The sequence below is a fragment of the Onthophagus taurus genome, chromosome 1 (genome assembly GCF_036711975.1).
Source record: "Onthophagus taurus isolate NC chromosome 1, IU_Otau_3.0, whole genome shotgun sequence".
NCBI classification, from domain to species: Eukaryota; Metazoa; Arthropoda; class Insecta; order Coleoptera; family Scarabaeidae; genus Onthophagus; species Onthophagus taurus.
In genome coordinates, this window is record NC_091966.1 from 34211003 (window position 1) to 34227317 (window position 16315).

General features: G+C 33.2%; 1 protein-coding gene across 2 annotated transcripts in view; it reads right to left on the minus strand.

The window, feature by feature from the left end:
• The window catches only part of LOC111425800 (collagen XV/XVIII-type protein multiplexin), a 182115-nt gene that overhangs the window by 12599 nt on the left and 153201 nt on the right, over nt 1-16315 (minus strand). For both annotated transcript variants that reach the window (XM_023060057.2, XM_023060052.2), the window contains exons 4-7: nt 2298-2366; nt 729-815; nt 430-627; nt 285-377 (exon numbers count right to left, since the gene is read on the minus strand). In XM_023060057.2, coding sequence (XP_022915825.1) covers nt 285-377; nt 430-627; nt 729-815; nt 2298-2366 — 447 coding nt within the window. The remainder of the gene's footprint in view (nt 1-284; nt 378-429; nt 628-728; nt 816-2297; nt 2367-16315) is intronic.

Sequence of the window (16315 nt, forward strand, 5' to 3'; positions counted from 1 at the left end):
TAGGGCATTCGATGAATTAGTGTGGATATTGAGGGGTTTGATGTGGGTGGGTGAAAGGGGAGCTGCCATTAGCATTATCCGCGGGGCATATTTAATATTAGCCCAAAATATTACAATTTATGATATATGGCGTACACTCGGTGTCCGTATATTGAAACGCCGAGGTTTTATGCTGAATTTAGAACATCGCGGACATGGCAGTGAGCTATATGCTACATCACAGCTGTTGCCCGTACAATCCAAAACTGAAATAGTTTATTTACAACAAACGTATTAACTCTTACCTCTGATGCTATTGCAGATTCTCCTGGTAATCCAGGTGGTCCAATTGGTCCCGGTGGTCCCGGTGGACCTCTTATTGATTCACCAGGTGGACCCTAAGAGAAAATATAAATGGATTTTTTAAAACAAGATTTAAATTTTTCTTACTCTAGGTCCCGGATCTCCCTTTTCTCCTTTATATCCACTATCCTCTTTAGCGTTATTGTCAAAAATCTGGTTACAACAGTTCGTTTCTGCACACATGCAATTCTTACCATCTGGAGAAGGTGGAGGTGGTGGAAATGGAAATGGACTTTCCCCATTTCCTGCTCTTAGCGTGGTCACGTCATATGCACCGCTTTCAGCCTGAAATAACAGAATTTTGTTAAAGCCTTAATTATTTCTTTTGAGTTTCGCGAAAATTTCTTTGCTTTGGTTGGATTCTTTACAAATTTTATTTTACTTACGTCTGGATAAAAAGTATTATCCAGAATATTATTAAAATTCATTCCTGTGCTATCATCAATTTCGTTTTCGTTATCATCGGGGAACCCCTAAAAAAATAAAGGAAAAGAAAAGAAAAAATAAAAATAACTAAATAATAAAAAGAAAATAAAATAAAAATAATTTTCTATATGTTACTATTTCAGGTAACATAAGAAGCCTTGCGGAGCTTTTCCCGGCAATATTCATAGTAAAAGTGCTTCGTGTTAGCTCGAAAGTAACCTAGTAGTCTAGGAGCATAACCTCTAGAGCCCTTTCATGTTCAAACTTACACTGGTATAGCAGCTGTGTTTACGACTTTTTCTTTTACCAGAAATTTCACTGGGAGCTTTAAAATGTTACGTACAAACCTTAATCCCAAAACAATGTACCTAACAAAATAAAAAAAACTAAATACATATGCTTCTATATTCCAATTATTTTCTTTTAATACAATCGTCGACTGTAAAAGCAATTCAATAACCCTTTAAATTTCAATCTGCTTCGGTATCCCATAGTTACTATAGTGACATACAGAGTTAATTTGCATTCGACCCAACAACATTAAAACTAACGCCGCCACCATATCTGGGCGAATGTGTTTATTCAGCCTCGACGGAGTGCTGCAACAGCAACGACCGACGACTTGGTCGTCGTCCAGTGGCGTACTTGTAACGAAACCATCAACTCGGGTTCTCCCTTTTGCCAACATCTATAGATCGCATGCATGCGTCGTAAATGGAAATGAGCCCTACCTGAGACATGAGATAACGATATTAAGCTGTGAATATTCAACCCCGATGGAATTGTTCGGTGTGCGCTAGAACGTTTTGATCATCAAAATTAATAATCAATGAAGGCGGTCAATTAGAATTCAGACGATTCAACCATCAGTGTAGTGTCAAATTAGGAATAATTAGTTTTCGAAAGTTAGGTACTAAAATTAAATCCAATCTATCTCGATTTTAGGGGATAATTATTTTTTTTTATTTAAATGTTGATAGATTATAAATACTAGATACATACATCAAATCCAATTTAATATTCCATTAAAATCAGGGATGGAGTAGTAGGATAGATGTGTTCTAGTGTGTTGGAGATTTGATTTGTAAATACTAAAATAACATGATTGATTGTATTGCATTTCGCTACTATCACGTTGCAGGGAGAATGGAACTTGGTGTACGCACGTAATCTAGGTCACGCTCTAATGACAGGGCCACTATGTCGAAACCTTTCAAAGCTTTGATTCTCTTCCGAGTACGCTGCGATAAACATCTCTCGATTACCGAGTTTAATAAGCATCCGAGAACCCTAAATTTGTCCAACGCTAATGCGTTGTAGGTTGTAGCCCACTTTTTGATGTGGGCGGTAATAACCTCACGGTGTAAGTATATGCACGACCAAGCCATTACACTCTTTTTATTCACTTTTACGATGCCTCGATAACGTGTCGAGAGAATTTGCTTTTTTTTTACCCAGAAAATTTTGAGAAGCAAATTTTTATTTTTCAAGTAGATTCTAATCTTCATGGTCGTTGAATTAACACTTACCTTGAAACTGGAACACTGTTGACTTGCCATTTCAGGTTCACGGAATATCTTCAATTGGTCTAAAACGCCCTTTGGGTAAAGATAATTATCGTTAATATTAATGTGTTTCTTGTACATTATAGTATTGATCGACCTCATCTGCATATAATTATGTATATATTGCCACAGATTGTAGGAATTGTCTCTAAAGTTACAAACACCTATAGGTATAAGACAAAAGAATCTGTAATGGTAGAAATATTTCACAAAAAAAAATTAATTTCTAACTTGCTAGAATGATTTTGTGCTGAGATTATATAAATTTCATCTTCATACACGTACACTACATTAAATTGGGTGCAACCTATAAGGTTAGAATATTAATATAGATATATATTTTATTAATTATGCAAATGTATTTATAAAGCTGGAATAAAGAACTGTCTTGTTTCTTAATTATTCATAGTAAATGCATAGCCTTTAGTGGGAAGTTGAGGTGTAGCTTTTATACCATCGTATAAGAGGTCTTTCGGGGTTCTGTTTACTCTTCGGAGTCAATCTTCGACTATCCTTCTATACATTCAACGTGGTTCTTCTTTTATGGATTTATTCTGTTAATGACCCAATTTTGCATCTTTGTCTCCGCTGTTCTTATATTATGTATTTCAAGTAATGTGGCATCAATTATCGTTTCGTTGTTTGAGCTAACTTCTTTTTAGAAGTCCAGAGGAAAATCCATCACCTATTCTACAAGCTGGTTGTATACTGCCATTTTGCAATGGCGTGGTTCTTTTGCTATTATTAGAGATTTTGTTTTTGACACCGAGATGTTCATGTTGAAATTTATATTCCAACAGTGCAATTCCATAAGAATTATCTCTTGGGTGGCTGCTCCCAATGCAATTATGGGGATATGATTGCAAGTAAGAGTATATCGTTCATGCCATTATAATAACACCGCTGTTCTACTCTATTTGAAAAAAAAAGATATTAAAGCCGTCTACAAATGTCATATTGTTGCGATACTGATCCCTAACCCAACCCATATATACTACCAGTAAAACAAAACGTTGGAATGACATCCTGGTATGAAACCATCATCGTAAATTTCAAAGTTTATGTCTATTAAACGACACTGACAATTTTATATCTATGATCTGCAAGAAACTAACTGGCTGTGGAAGATAGTACATACATGAGACGACGAGCACAGATATAGGTATAAACCCCATAGCTCCAATGTGGCTCTTTGACTTCATCAAATTATGGTATATATACATAAATTCGGCTGATTAAGGCGTGGGTCATTTATCTGGTGAAAATGGTGTTGTTTGTTGATGTATGAACTGTAACGCTTGAATATGTACAGGGCGTCCCAAATTCGTTGTCCACATAGGTTATCTCCGAAACTAAAAGATATGAAACACAAGTAGCCTAACATTATCACACTTCCTTCACGCTATAATTGGGGTTTCTTCAAGGTATAATTGAGATTTCAAAAGAAAACTGACCTATCCTAACATTCTTTCACGCTTTAATTAGGGTTTCTTCATGGTTTAATTGGAGTACAAAAGAAAACCGACAGACCTTCAGGTTATAATTGGGATTCAGAGGAAAACCGACATTCCTTCACGCTATAATTAGGGTTTCGAAACAAAACTGACCTATCTTAATATTCCTGCATGCTATAATGGGGTACAAAAGAAAACCGACATTCCTTGACGCTGTAGTTGGGTTTCAAAAGAAAACTGACCTATCCTAACATTCTTTCACGCTTTAATTAGGGTTTCTTCATGGTTTAATTGGAGTACAAAAGAAAACCGACAGACCTTCACGTTATAATTGGGGTTCAGAGGAAAACCGACATTCCTTCACGCTATAATTAGGGTTTCGAAACAAAACTGACCTATCTTAATATTCCTGCATGCTATAATGGGGTACAAAAGAAAACCGACATTCCTTGACGCTGTAGTTGGGGTTCAAAAGAAAACTGACCTATCCTAACATTATCCAATATTTTGTCAGAGTTGGTTGACATTTGTAAACAAAACTAACCTAACTCAACATTTCTTTTCTGGAAGCTATTGCTCATTATTTTTTTAAATCTTACTCCGTTAAAACATATTCTTTGATATTTTGCTGAAACTGTGTAGAACAGGCAAAATAAATTACATGCATCAACTTAAAATAGTTATTTTTGATACAAGATAGCGAAATGACACTTTTGCATCTGAGAACGAAAGTTTTTTTCTTCGTTCGAAAATTGTTCGAGAATAATGTAATAAGATGCATCGTCTAAGATGAAGGCGAAATAGAATCACTAATCAAAGATATCCTCTAGTTTGCTGGAACGCATCTGCGGTTTTGCTTCCAAATCAACTTCAAGAAATTTTTTTTTCATCTTTCATTTATGGTGCTCGGCGATGTTGTTCTATGTCATGCCAATAGTCTTAAGTTGGTTTCTTTTGCTTTTCCCTAATGTTGTACTCCCATGTGATTCGGGACATCATTTTTTCTTCTCAGTTGTTTCTGTAAATATATTACGTATCATCGGAAGCAAGAACTGCCCAGCAGTTTAGAAAGTTGATATTTGGGGATCAACAATACTGCTAAATGAGCTGATTAAATGCGTTTGATTGTCACGAAAATTGAACAGAAGAATTCAACCATAATGTATTATGGTATAAAGATTTGCAAACAACTAAATCTGATATGATCTGAAAAGCATTGACACAATTTAATCATTGATTGATAGTTGAGTTGTTGTTCCATGTTGTAGAACTAGCCCACGCAGATATCGTAACAGATCACCCTAACCAGCCATAATGCTGACTTCAGAGTAATACTACTGCTTAGCAACGTAAGAGCTTAAAGTAGCAAATAAAGTATAGAATATGAGACAATATATCGGCGATTATATCCACATTTTTTATTAACTCTAAGCAGCTTCTCCGATTGAAAAGGAAGAAACAGACAGTTTAGCAATAACAACACTTCTCTCATGAAACCAAGATATAAACCGTGGAGCTTATATTACATCTCCATTGTGTTCCTCTTCACCGACTGCCTGAATTGCCCGCATTACTCACTAAACCACACTAAACCGCGAAGAGCTATAAAGTTCATTACTCCTTTGCATTTTGCCTTGACAGCGCGTAATCCAAATTAAAATGCAGTTCATATTAAACACCATTTTACAATTTATGACATATTTGAAAAAAGTAAATGTTGGCGTTTTTTTATCTCCATAAACAAACTGAATCAAACACAAATTCTATCTCTAAAAAGTTAAGAAATATTCATTAATTCAACTGTGACTTTGACTGATGTCATTTTTGAAAATCTGAATAAGAATAATGACATGAAAATGTAAATCGTGGATTATGGGGAGATGAATATAGCAAACCTTATCTGTCACAATGCTTTCTGAAACAAATTTACCAACATTACTTAATAATTGGCACTTTACTGAATAGTTTGAAATTATAATAGTGTATCAAAATTGCTTTCAAGCGACTTCTAACTACTGCATCGATCTTTTAAGAAGAGACTCCTACTCTGCGTTAGACACGTCCTAACATCAGAATTGTTAACGTACGTAATTGCTTTGTCGCTTTTTATAATTGTTTTTTTAATGAAGTATACACATAATGAAGTATATGTACCGTTTAAATTAAAATAAAATCTTTGTGATTTTTAATGAGATTACGACTCAATAGAAATATAATGTTCAAAGAGTTGATGTAGAGTCATCGTTAATTTTGCGGTCGGCTGTATTCAATTCAATTCGAATTGGTATATTCGCACTTTTCAATAAGCTTACTGAAACCGAAAACACTATATGTATAAATAAATATAAAATAAATTCAAATAAAATAATCTGGAACATAAATAATACAAAAAACATGATTAAAAGCTTTATTTATAGAATTAAAATGTTTGTAGAGGGCTTTCTTTTATAACTTTGGTTAGAATAATCATTTAATAAGATCCTGCAGTGAACTGGTTTCATATGTGTATCCCATCTTTCCTAGTACCGATCTTTCTTTGATTTTACTTTCCCTTTTATCATCAAATATCAGTAGTTTTATCAGGTAATGAATTACTTAGATGATGTTGCTTGTTACGTCTAATATCTCTCTGTTGAGAACAGTTTTAAGACCCTCAAACAATTATGTTATAACCTGTTCCTGAATTTTTATAAGATTCACCTCGGCAATTTTCTCATGAAAACACCAAGAAAAGTGTGTAAAGCTACAACTAAAGCCGATAAAATTCATGATGCCCTGAATACAGCAAGTAACCACCTGCATTGCAACATATTTCTAAACCATTTGAAATAAAATTTTATAAATTATTTAATAAATATATATAATATTATAATATTTAATAAAAATATATTTTCCATACTAATTGAAGGTAAGTCGCTTGCGCAAAGATATTTTTGTATCGTTTTGGTTGATTTAGCAATTGATGCTGAGCTAAAATATATTTGTTGTTGTTATGATGAAGGATACATTTCAAGCTACGCTTAGAAATGATAATGGGTAGCCATCAATGATTCATGAACGAATAGCTAGCGAATAGCTAGCTAACGATAGATCGTCTGCCTGATAGAAGATATGATGTAGACGCTTTTCTTTTGTATGGTTCTTATAATCTCTACTATAAAAATTCACAAGGTTTATTTAAATGACACAGATTTCTAAGGTCACTATTAAGTGACATTTTGCTTAAAATATTTTAGATTAGAGAAATTAGGCATCGTGTTTATAGGTATCTTGATTCGTATCACAGGAGTTGTTTTATGATGAGATGAACTTTGGTGACTGAAATGAAGAAAACTTTGAAATACTAATCCATCCAAATTATCACAAGCCTTATTTGAGTTCTAATCTTCAACAAAAAAGAAAAAAATTGTGCTTGATAACGAATACAAGTCAAAGGTTTTAAGTTCTTTGATCATCAATTGTTTATAATAAGACCTTACTTCTAATAGGAATTACGAACAAATGCGGTCATTGATGCTTATCTTCAATAAACTACAACTTTAAGTAGTTTCCATTGAGTTTATTTGGCGAAGAAAGAGTGCTAATTCCGCAAAATAGATTAATGACTCCAATAGATTACATGTGCTGAGTTTGCACAAGGAATTGATGGTAGAAAATATATCAATATCCTCAATAATAGCAAGGCTACAAAATGACACCAGTCATATCGAGCTCTTTACCACATCGATATTGTGCGATTTTCTGTTAACCTAACTGCTCATGTCATTTCACTAGGAGATCATCATTTGATCTATGGATGTGTTGGTATATGGATGTGTTAGTAGTAATCATCAGGAGTGTTCTTGGAACTGAAATCGGTAAATAACAACGTCCCTAAATTCGTTTTGCTTATTCATAGCATCTCATTCCTTTTTCGTCAATATAATTCCTTGTTGTGTATTAGTTCGATCAGGTTATTCTCAAGGTTCCAGTTCTCGGACGATTTAGGATCAGATTTGCTTTTTATAAGTCATATAATAGTAAATCTTCATGAAAAGCTTAGAATATAGATTTTTCTGCATAAGTGCAAAAAAGTTAAAAATCATATAAAGTATTTCAATTCCTTTCAAATAACTGATATATTTCAAGATGTGCTACAGAAGTCACAATATAAATGTCATCAAAATATAAATTCAATGTAATCCTCAGATTTTCTCTTCCCGAATCAGAGATTTCATAATTTGTCGATATTTATAGAAAATGTTTGCCAAAAGGATCAAGGTTCAACTAGCTATTTTCTTCTTCAAGGTAGTAACAATGTTTTTGAGAATAAAGCTTAACCAGGTTTATAATATTAAATAAATCAGGAGAAAAATCTTTTGCCACAACTTTTCGGAAATGACCATGAAGAGTGAAGAATACAAAGCACTGCTTCGTGAAATAAAAACTCTAGAGATATTTAGTTTTTTTTCCTCCAGAAAATATTTTTTTATTAAATTGCATCGTTGTTAACTCGAAATATGGTTCCCTAAAATTGAGGTTTAATTTGAAATTTCGCTCATAACATCAGATGAGTCAAAATGTAATTTAGTAATAGCCACTTTACCACTTGATGTAACGTAAACAATTTACGATGTTTCTCCTAAAGAGAGATGTATAATCATATTAATGAGTTATTAATTACTAGATTATTAGTTAACGAACAGAAATTAAAATAATGAATTGTATATTATAGCGATATGATAAATAATGTAAATTATGGAATTAAGATTACATTAAATTTCATTCCTACTTTGTGGAATAACCAGCAATTAAATATCGATAAAAACTAAAAATCGGTAATAATATATGATATTGTTGCTTTGATCAGTTGAGAAATTGTAAAACTGAAGAAAAGATATTATTACAATCACAGACGGTGAAGAAGTCAACGATACAAACTAGAGATTTTATTGCAACTAAATCCAAAGTTTCCGGTAATAGGATTTTCCGTTTATGGCTTGGGTCCTTATCTCTACGAGCGTCCAAAGCGGGATGCAATCGATTGCTAGTAGTAAGGGGGTGGTATCAACGGAATTACTTCAAAAACAAAGTTACAAAAAGTGGCGATCGTTTTGTGGCGGCTATCTCATAGGAAACGGTACATTTACGCAGTTAGCGAGCGCTAAAAGGTATTGTTTCATTTCGTAGAGGAAAAAACGAAAAATGATGGGACAGGGATCCCATTAGCGAAACTGCCTGGTGCAATGAGAAATCTACACCATGAGATCGGAACAAGTATTAGAGCAAACAAAGCCGCCGCGAGGCAAAGTTTAATTAACTCGCCTTTCTGTAGACGCCAACGCCATCGTCATAGCCATCGGGAATTCGGAAGATGGCATTGCACTTTTATTGAGTGCTGAAATTAACTGCGTTAAAAATAAGTCCGGATTGGGTTCTCTTAGGGGTTCAGATTAAATTATCGACGATATAAATGAAAAGAAAAGGGAACCCTCCGGTGAACAAAAGCCGGGCGCAATAAATCCATTAAATCTCCCCGCCTCTTTCATACGCCCTAAAACGAAATGCTTTATCACTTTATGGTACACCAAGCGAGGTATGAAGAAGAGTAGCGCGACAACGAACGTATAAGGGAAATATGTTTGAATTTTCTGCGGTGAAAATAACACGGGACCGGTAATAAAGACCGTTGTAGCCTCTTGGCTCGCTTCCAATCTCCCGGTACGGCAATTATTTAAGTCGGCGATCTTGAAGCCACCCGCGCATTCTGCCGGAATACCCGAGGAGCAAACCATAAACCGACGTACGATGTCGAAAATGGGGAAACGAGAGAACTAAACTGCACGCCTCTCTCGCCATCCGTTAATGTTTCCGCTACCGATTGCGAATGAGTCACGCTATCGTGTCCTTCTCTCTCACGACTTTTTAATGAGCGAAATTTAATTAGATTAGTTTGGACTGTTTCGAGGAAATAAATTATACTGCCATGCAAAATTATTGTCGACGTCAGTTAATTTTTACTAACTTCAAGCAAAAAAGAAAAAAAAGAGTTTATGCACCTAGTTGACAACCCGTTTTCAATTCAACCCATCAACGTTTATTTCATTAATTTTTTTTGGAGCAACTTATAGTTTTACTGTGAATTGATTAAAAGAAAAACTGTTTTATAAAAGTAAGTTACTTATTTAGTAACTAATACGAATAATAAGCTTCCCATTTTTGTTTCTAAAAATTGGAGTAATTGCAAATAATAAATTCAAAATGATAATAAATTAAAAATTTTTCTTGAGTTCTCTATTCTATTGTTTCATAAATTTAACAGACCACCTAAAACTGTCTTTCAAGTATCCTGCTGCATACGTTATTATTTTACCCGCATGTATGAGTTTTCTCTTATTACATAAAGTGCTGTTATATATACTTGATTTCTTAATTGAAATCGTCGGATTTGATGCTCGCCGGACTATAACTAAACAATTACTTTAAAATAATTGTTGATTATCTAAATAAAAATGTGAGTTAAAGTTTTAGAGTTAGATTAATTTAGTTTATATTGGTTATGTCAATGGCATAAATTTCATTTTTGATCGATAAATTGGTCTTGATTAATATGTTAATGTAAAATCTTTTTGATCTAAGTTTAAGTATATTCCAAGTACACTATCTAAGGTTTAACTGTGTTACCAACATCATAACCCCCTTTCTGGCATTGATAAGAAATTATCATTAGCATACGATTTGAGCAAAAAGTTTCAGTTGAACGTACGTTAAATTGCACAACAATGTCCAAAAACGCTATAAAATGATGTTGACATTGTAATTGTGAACGGTAGGTTGGAAAGATTTGAAAACATGTCTCTAAGTCTCTATATTCATCGATATTATTTCTTTTAGAGCTTGTTTAGTGACATCGTAGATATTGAAATTACACAGGTATGTTTGCCAACACTGAATTTCTACATACTCTCGTCTGTCATATTTTCTACAAACTGTAAACTGAGAATCGATTGTTATAAACCAAATATCAAGTTTTGATAGGTTTTGTTCTACCTCGGATGAAACAGATCTTTAAAACTGACTGCCAATAAAGATACACTTTTAGAAGTAGCACGATTAAATAAAGTCAATGTAAAGAGATATACTTCATTTGAAGATAAACTCAAAATTGTAACTAATGACAGAAAACTTAACTGAATTCTTGTTTCAGATTTTTCTGGGATCTCTTCATAAAGAGTGTTTTCCTCTATAGTAAAACTTCCTCGTTCGGTTCAATTCTACAAGCCATTTGGAAATATCATTAATTCTTTTAAAACTCAAAGGAGTCATCATGTTGTTCAAAAGCTTATCGATATCGTGAATTAAGTGCTTTAACGCATACGCAGTGGATTTAGCAATTCTGATGCACAAACAGTTGTGGATTTAGAGACTTTCCAAATCACATCAAAATTAAGGCAACCGTTTCTATGCGATATACTTTTGACACAAATAAAAAGGAAAGACACACAGAGAACCACCTAGGATTGCATAATGAGATAAGCGAAAACAAGGTAAGCTAAGTATTTACCAATGCTTAGGCAAATGAATTGAGAACTTTTTCCTTCTCCATATCCTACCAACCTTACGAACAAAGTAACACCTATTATTACAACTGTTATTTAATTGTGTTTCACCACAATTGTAACAGCTAGTAACACTTCTTTGAATGATTTATGATCTGGTTGTCTGTAAGTCGTAAGTCTATCTGTTGTCGTTCTTTGAGTAGTTCTTTCTTAATGTTTATTGCAAACATGAAGAATATGTTTGACAATGTCTTTTATTTTCGGCAACAAATCATGTATGCCAAGTACTAATTGAAAGAGAAAACAAGAAAGTACCAATTTGGTCCGAGCAACTTGACATAAGAACATAAGGATAGTTTCGGAATTATTTCTAAATTGTTATAAAACACATTATTGTTATAAAAATGTAAGTTTACTTCAATTTTAAGAAGATTAATCCAAAAAAAAGTCCATCTGTAGGTATTTTATTTCTTCCAGTTTATATGCTTCACTGAACATATATTTCTGATAAATGCTATCTAGTTTCACCTTAGGCAGCGAATTTGGTGGATAGCTGATGATTTAGTATCAGTGTGTTTTGGCACGTATTAAACAACATACAAATTACACTGTTGCAAATAAAGTCTTATTGCCACGGCGAATCCCACATTACGGTAAAAGCGATAAATTATTGACAATGGAATTGTTATGCTTTACTCCACACACATCACACAAATTTCAGTCATTCGGCGTGGGTATTTATAGACTTTTAAAGTCGTATTGTGGAACTGCTTTTAATGCTTGAATGATTGCTAATCCTGGCAAAATCATTTCAATTATTATAGCCTGTTCTTCTTACAAATATAGTTTTCCATAATGCTTTTGCTTCAAATAATATAATCGCATTATTTTCAAAATCAGGTGAGTTTGGTTACATAAATTATAATGAAGAACGTCCATAGATGATCGAATCTTGTTTATTATACTCCGAGGAAACGTTATCAAAAGAATGTAATTATACATCTTTTAAAGTTTCGAAATCAATCGATGCTATATCGAGAAGTTATAAAGCAATTTTCCTGGTAACTATTAGGACAGGTCGAAATGTATTATAGTAGCAAATATCTATAATATAATATCACAAAAATAAACAATTAGAATACAATTCCTTGTCATGAAATCAAAAATTACAGAGATCGAAAAAAGTTTCGTCGTCAGAGATAGATGTGATAACGAATCAAATCGCTTTCAATAATTAATGTTTAATTAATTCGTAAATAAAATGGTTTGAAACTCTTAGATGGGTAGAGAGGTCAAGAGCCTTATTATAGCTAGAGTACAATTGAAAGGATATAATTGTGGTATCGAAACGTTACGAAACAAAGTTGTGGTGAAAATTAATTTTTGAAAATAATCTAAATGACTAATTTATTCAATAATCTTAAAAAACTCTAAACTATAACAGAAAATTTTTACTGTGACTAAATTAAAATAGAACATGATTATTTTCAGTTTGTTAGAAAATTTTTCTTTAATTAACAAGCCATAAAGAAAATGAATTGAAAATATTAAGTTTCATTTAATATCATGTGCTATATTTCTTACTTTAAAATGGTGAACGCGTTGTATTAAGTTTGCAAGATATACGGTGTAATGGAACAGGTTGTGTTGGTATTCCATACAATTCAATCTAACACAATTAGATGCCAAGCTCAACCATGCGGACGTTCCGACCTCACGCAAACTGGTGTACTTTGCATTTACCCCCTTCGTACTTAATTAAATTTAAGATTTCTGGTAATATATTTCTCAAATGTTTACAAATTATTAAGAAAAGTGAGAAGTAAGAAGTACAAATTTTTGAACCTAATTAATTTTTACTGTTTCGCGAATAGATATAGATTTATTCGTTTTGGGGAATTTGATACAGAAGTTTTGATTATCTTTAGCATTATGTCTTTCTCTATGTAAACATGAAAACTCAAAAACGCGTGTAGATACTCAGTGATAATACTGATAATACATAGATACTCAGTGATACTACATAGATACTCAGTGATGTTACATAGATACTCAGTGATACTACATAGATACTCAGTGATACTATATCGATGCTTAGTGATACTACATGGACACTCATTGTATCTATAAGACTGCAATAGTAGTTTTGTATTAGCTTTAATTTGTGTGCAAAAGGTCTTGCTTTGCCTGAATACATTGTACTTTGCCCACAAATCCAAAAATTGATAAATATTAGAGGTTGTCATAAGAGGCTACTTGACACAGAGCATTTATGTCTTGCCATCGCTGAGCGAAGCTGTTGTGCAGTACAAATGCATTAATGCGTTACGTTTAATAATGATTAAATCAATAATGAGAAACCCAAATGACATTATGCAAAAACATAAACCTGTATACAATCAAATAACGAAATCGTAATATTTTCTTTTCAAAGCCTGTATAGTAGTTCTACATAAAAAGTTAAAAAAGTAAACGTAATAAATTCCTTTCTACATATGAAATTATCAAATATACATAACTACGATTTGAAATAAATGAGTATTCGTGAAAATGGGTATAATTCGCGGGGAAATCATAAATTTTTGATAACGAGCAATGAATAGAGGAGAAGCTCCTGAACTAAATTCGTTCGCATTCAGATATTCGCGTGCACTCTTCGCGAGAGCGGTTATACTAATTTAATATCGGCACGTGGACTTACGACCGTGCAGGTTATCTATATTTTATGGCGAATATCCATCCCGAACCTGAAACGGCGATATATTCGCGTCGCTATCTTTAAAAGTTTGTCCTCCCGCATTTTAAAACGCCAGATAGCGAGCTCGACAGCGATGTCGCGCTTTTATGAGAGATCTCGTAAAAAAAACTACGTTATCGGATCGTAATATTTTTTTATTCTCGTCTTTTTTATTTGAATAAAACGCATTACACCAACAAAATTTTTCAAGTACTATTTATTTACAAAACAAGTATTTTTAACCAGGTGTTTCTGTTACTAGTGTTATAACTTTCAAAAAATAATGTTAAAGTAAAAATGATGAGAATTGGAATAAGAAATGTTAGTTAAAATAATACCACGAGTTACAGAAACACCCTGTATATACAACCTAATCGTGATGAAACCACATAAACAACAACCGTTCAAGCTGACAAAAAATGGTTCAGGTACTGAAATAGCTATTTCGGTGTGAGACGAAAATTTACATATAACCTGCGGTTGCACTCGACGGATTGTCATGACGGAATCACAAAATATGAACACTAACCACCCGGCTATAAATAGCATCTCGTGGAGGGAGAGAGGAAAAAACGCAACCAGGAACGTAACTACCCGTTACTCCAAATTAGATGGTTGACATGCGACATGGGCCTGAGCCCGGTTCTGGAGGCTGGGGCAAAAAATCGCGCACGCCACTGCACACACGTTTCTCTCTGCACCAACATTTCTCTCTACTCTGCACTCACCCCCTTGTCCAGTCGTGGATGACAGCTTTACGTTTCACCCATCCTGCAGATGTGTGTTGTGCTTTGTAGTGTGTATGACTCGTAGCAGAACATTTCAAATATTGATCAAACAAAATAAAATGAATAAATTATTTTTAAGGGAATTAAGATGTATTTGTAGCACACTTAAAAAAAAGTTTTATTTGTCATTTTTAATTATTTTTGTAGCTTTGATTAATTTTCAAGTCGCATATGTCACGTTGCGGTAACTGGAAACTGTTTGACGTCGTCCTTAATTTTCACGTCCAAAATCGTTTTTTTTAGGTAATTTTTCAGAGAGGTTTTTATCGTTAGTTAGCAGGTGAGCTGTAATCGCAGAAAAACGCAACAAATTACAATTAACCGGAGTGGAAGGACCATTTATAACCAGCTTTTTTACATCCACTATCGCGTTTTGTTGAAAAGATTTTATAAAAAAATTTTAATAAAGAGAAAAATATAACCACAACGTTACATATAAAAAAATTGTTATTATAAAATGAAATAAGTTTTTACCAATGAGTTTTTGTGATATTTGTTTGTGAATAGTTTATAAATGTGCGGATTCATATTTCGCTCTGGGGTTTGTAAAAATTACTTGTTTCTACCAAAACCCCCTAAAAACCATATATTTACTATGTCGGTTATTTATATTTGCGTGTATTTATAATTTGGTGACAGGTGCACATGAAAAATTCACAGAGTTCGGGTCCGGAAGGTTACAAAGCGTAGTTTATTAAAAATTCTTCCACCAGTTAAAAATACAACGAAGCAAAATAGAACTCTTTTAGTATGTGTTTTCACGTGCATTCTACAACGAACAATATCCGCGGTTTAATAACATATGTAGTAAACAAAAGTTGGTTTTTAAGGTAATTATGGATGATAATAAAAACGAAATTGCAAGGTTATCATAATAATTTCATAATAAATGGTAATTAAAATATTTGTTTCATGATATGGAGAATGTGAGGTATTTAGAGAATCCTAAATAGTAAATCCTAAAATGTTTTGAGGAATTTATATGAAACGTACCAAACAATGAGATGAAATTACATAAATTACAAACCCAAATATCTTTTAACCGCGAGTTATTTTAACTATTTTAAATTACTTAATTTTATACCCTTATCCTATTAAATAACAAATACCTTTTTTTGAAAAACATCATATGATAGCTATATAATCAGGGTCAACATGTAATTATCAAACGCTTTGAAACAAAACACCGGATTTGCAATGGAAAGCTTACGGTCACTAGCAACGTCGGGTCCCGACTATTTTAACTCAAGCAGGAAGTTAATGCAGGCCGTCCAAACGCCGGATGGAAATTATTCGGAATAAATCAGTTTCAACTTTGTTCCAGGCGTTCAAACAGGTACTGTTCATGTTCATATGTACATTTTAATTATCAATTACTCTCCAATTCGAAACATCTCAGCGTTGTGAGGTTATTAATGACTAAAACCGAGGAATACGAAAATCAATCCTCTAATAATGCAAAAGT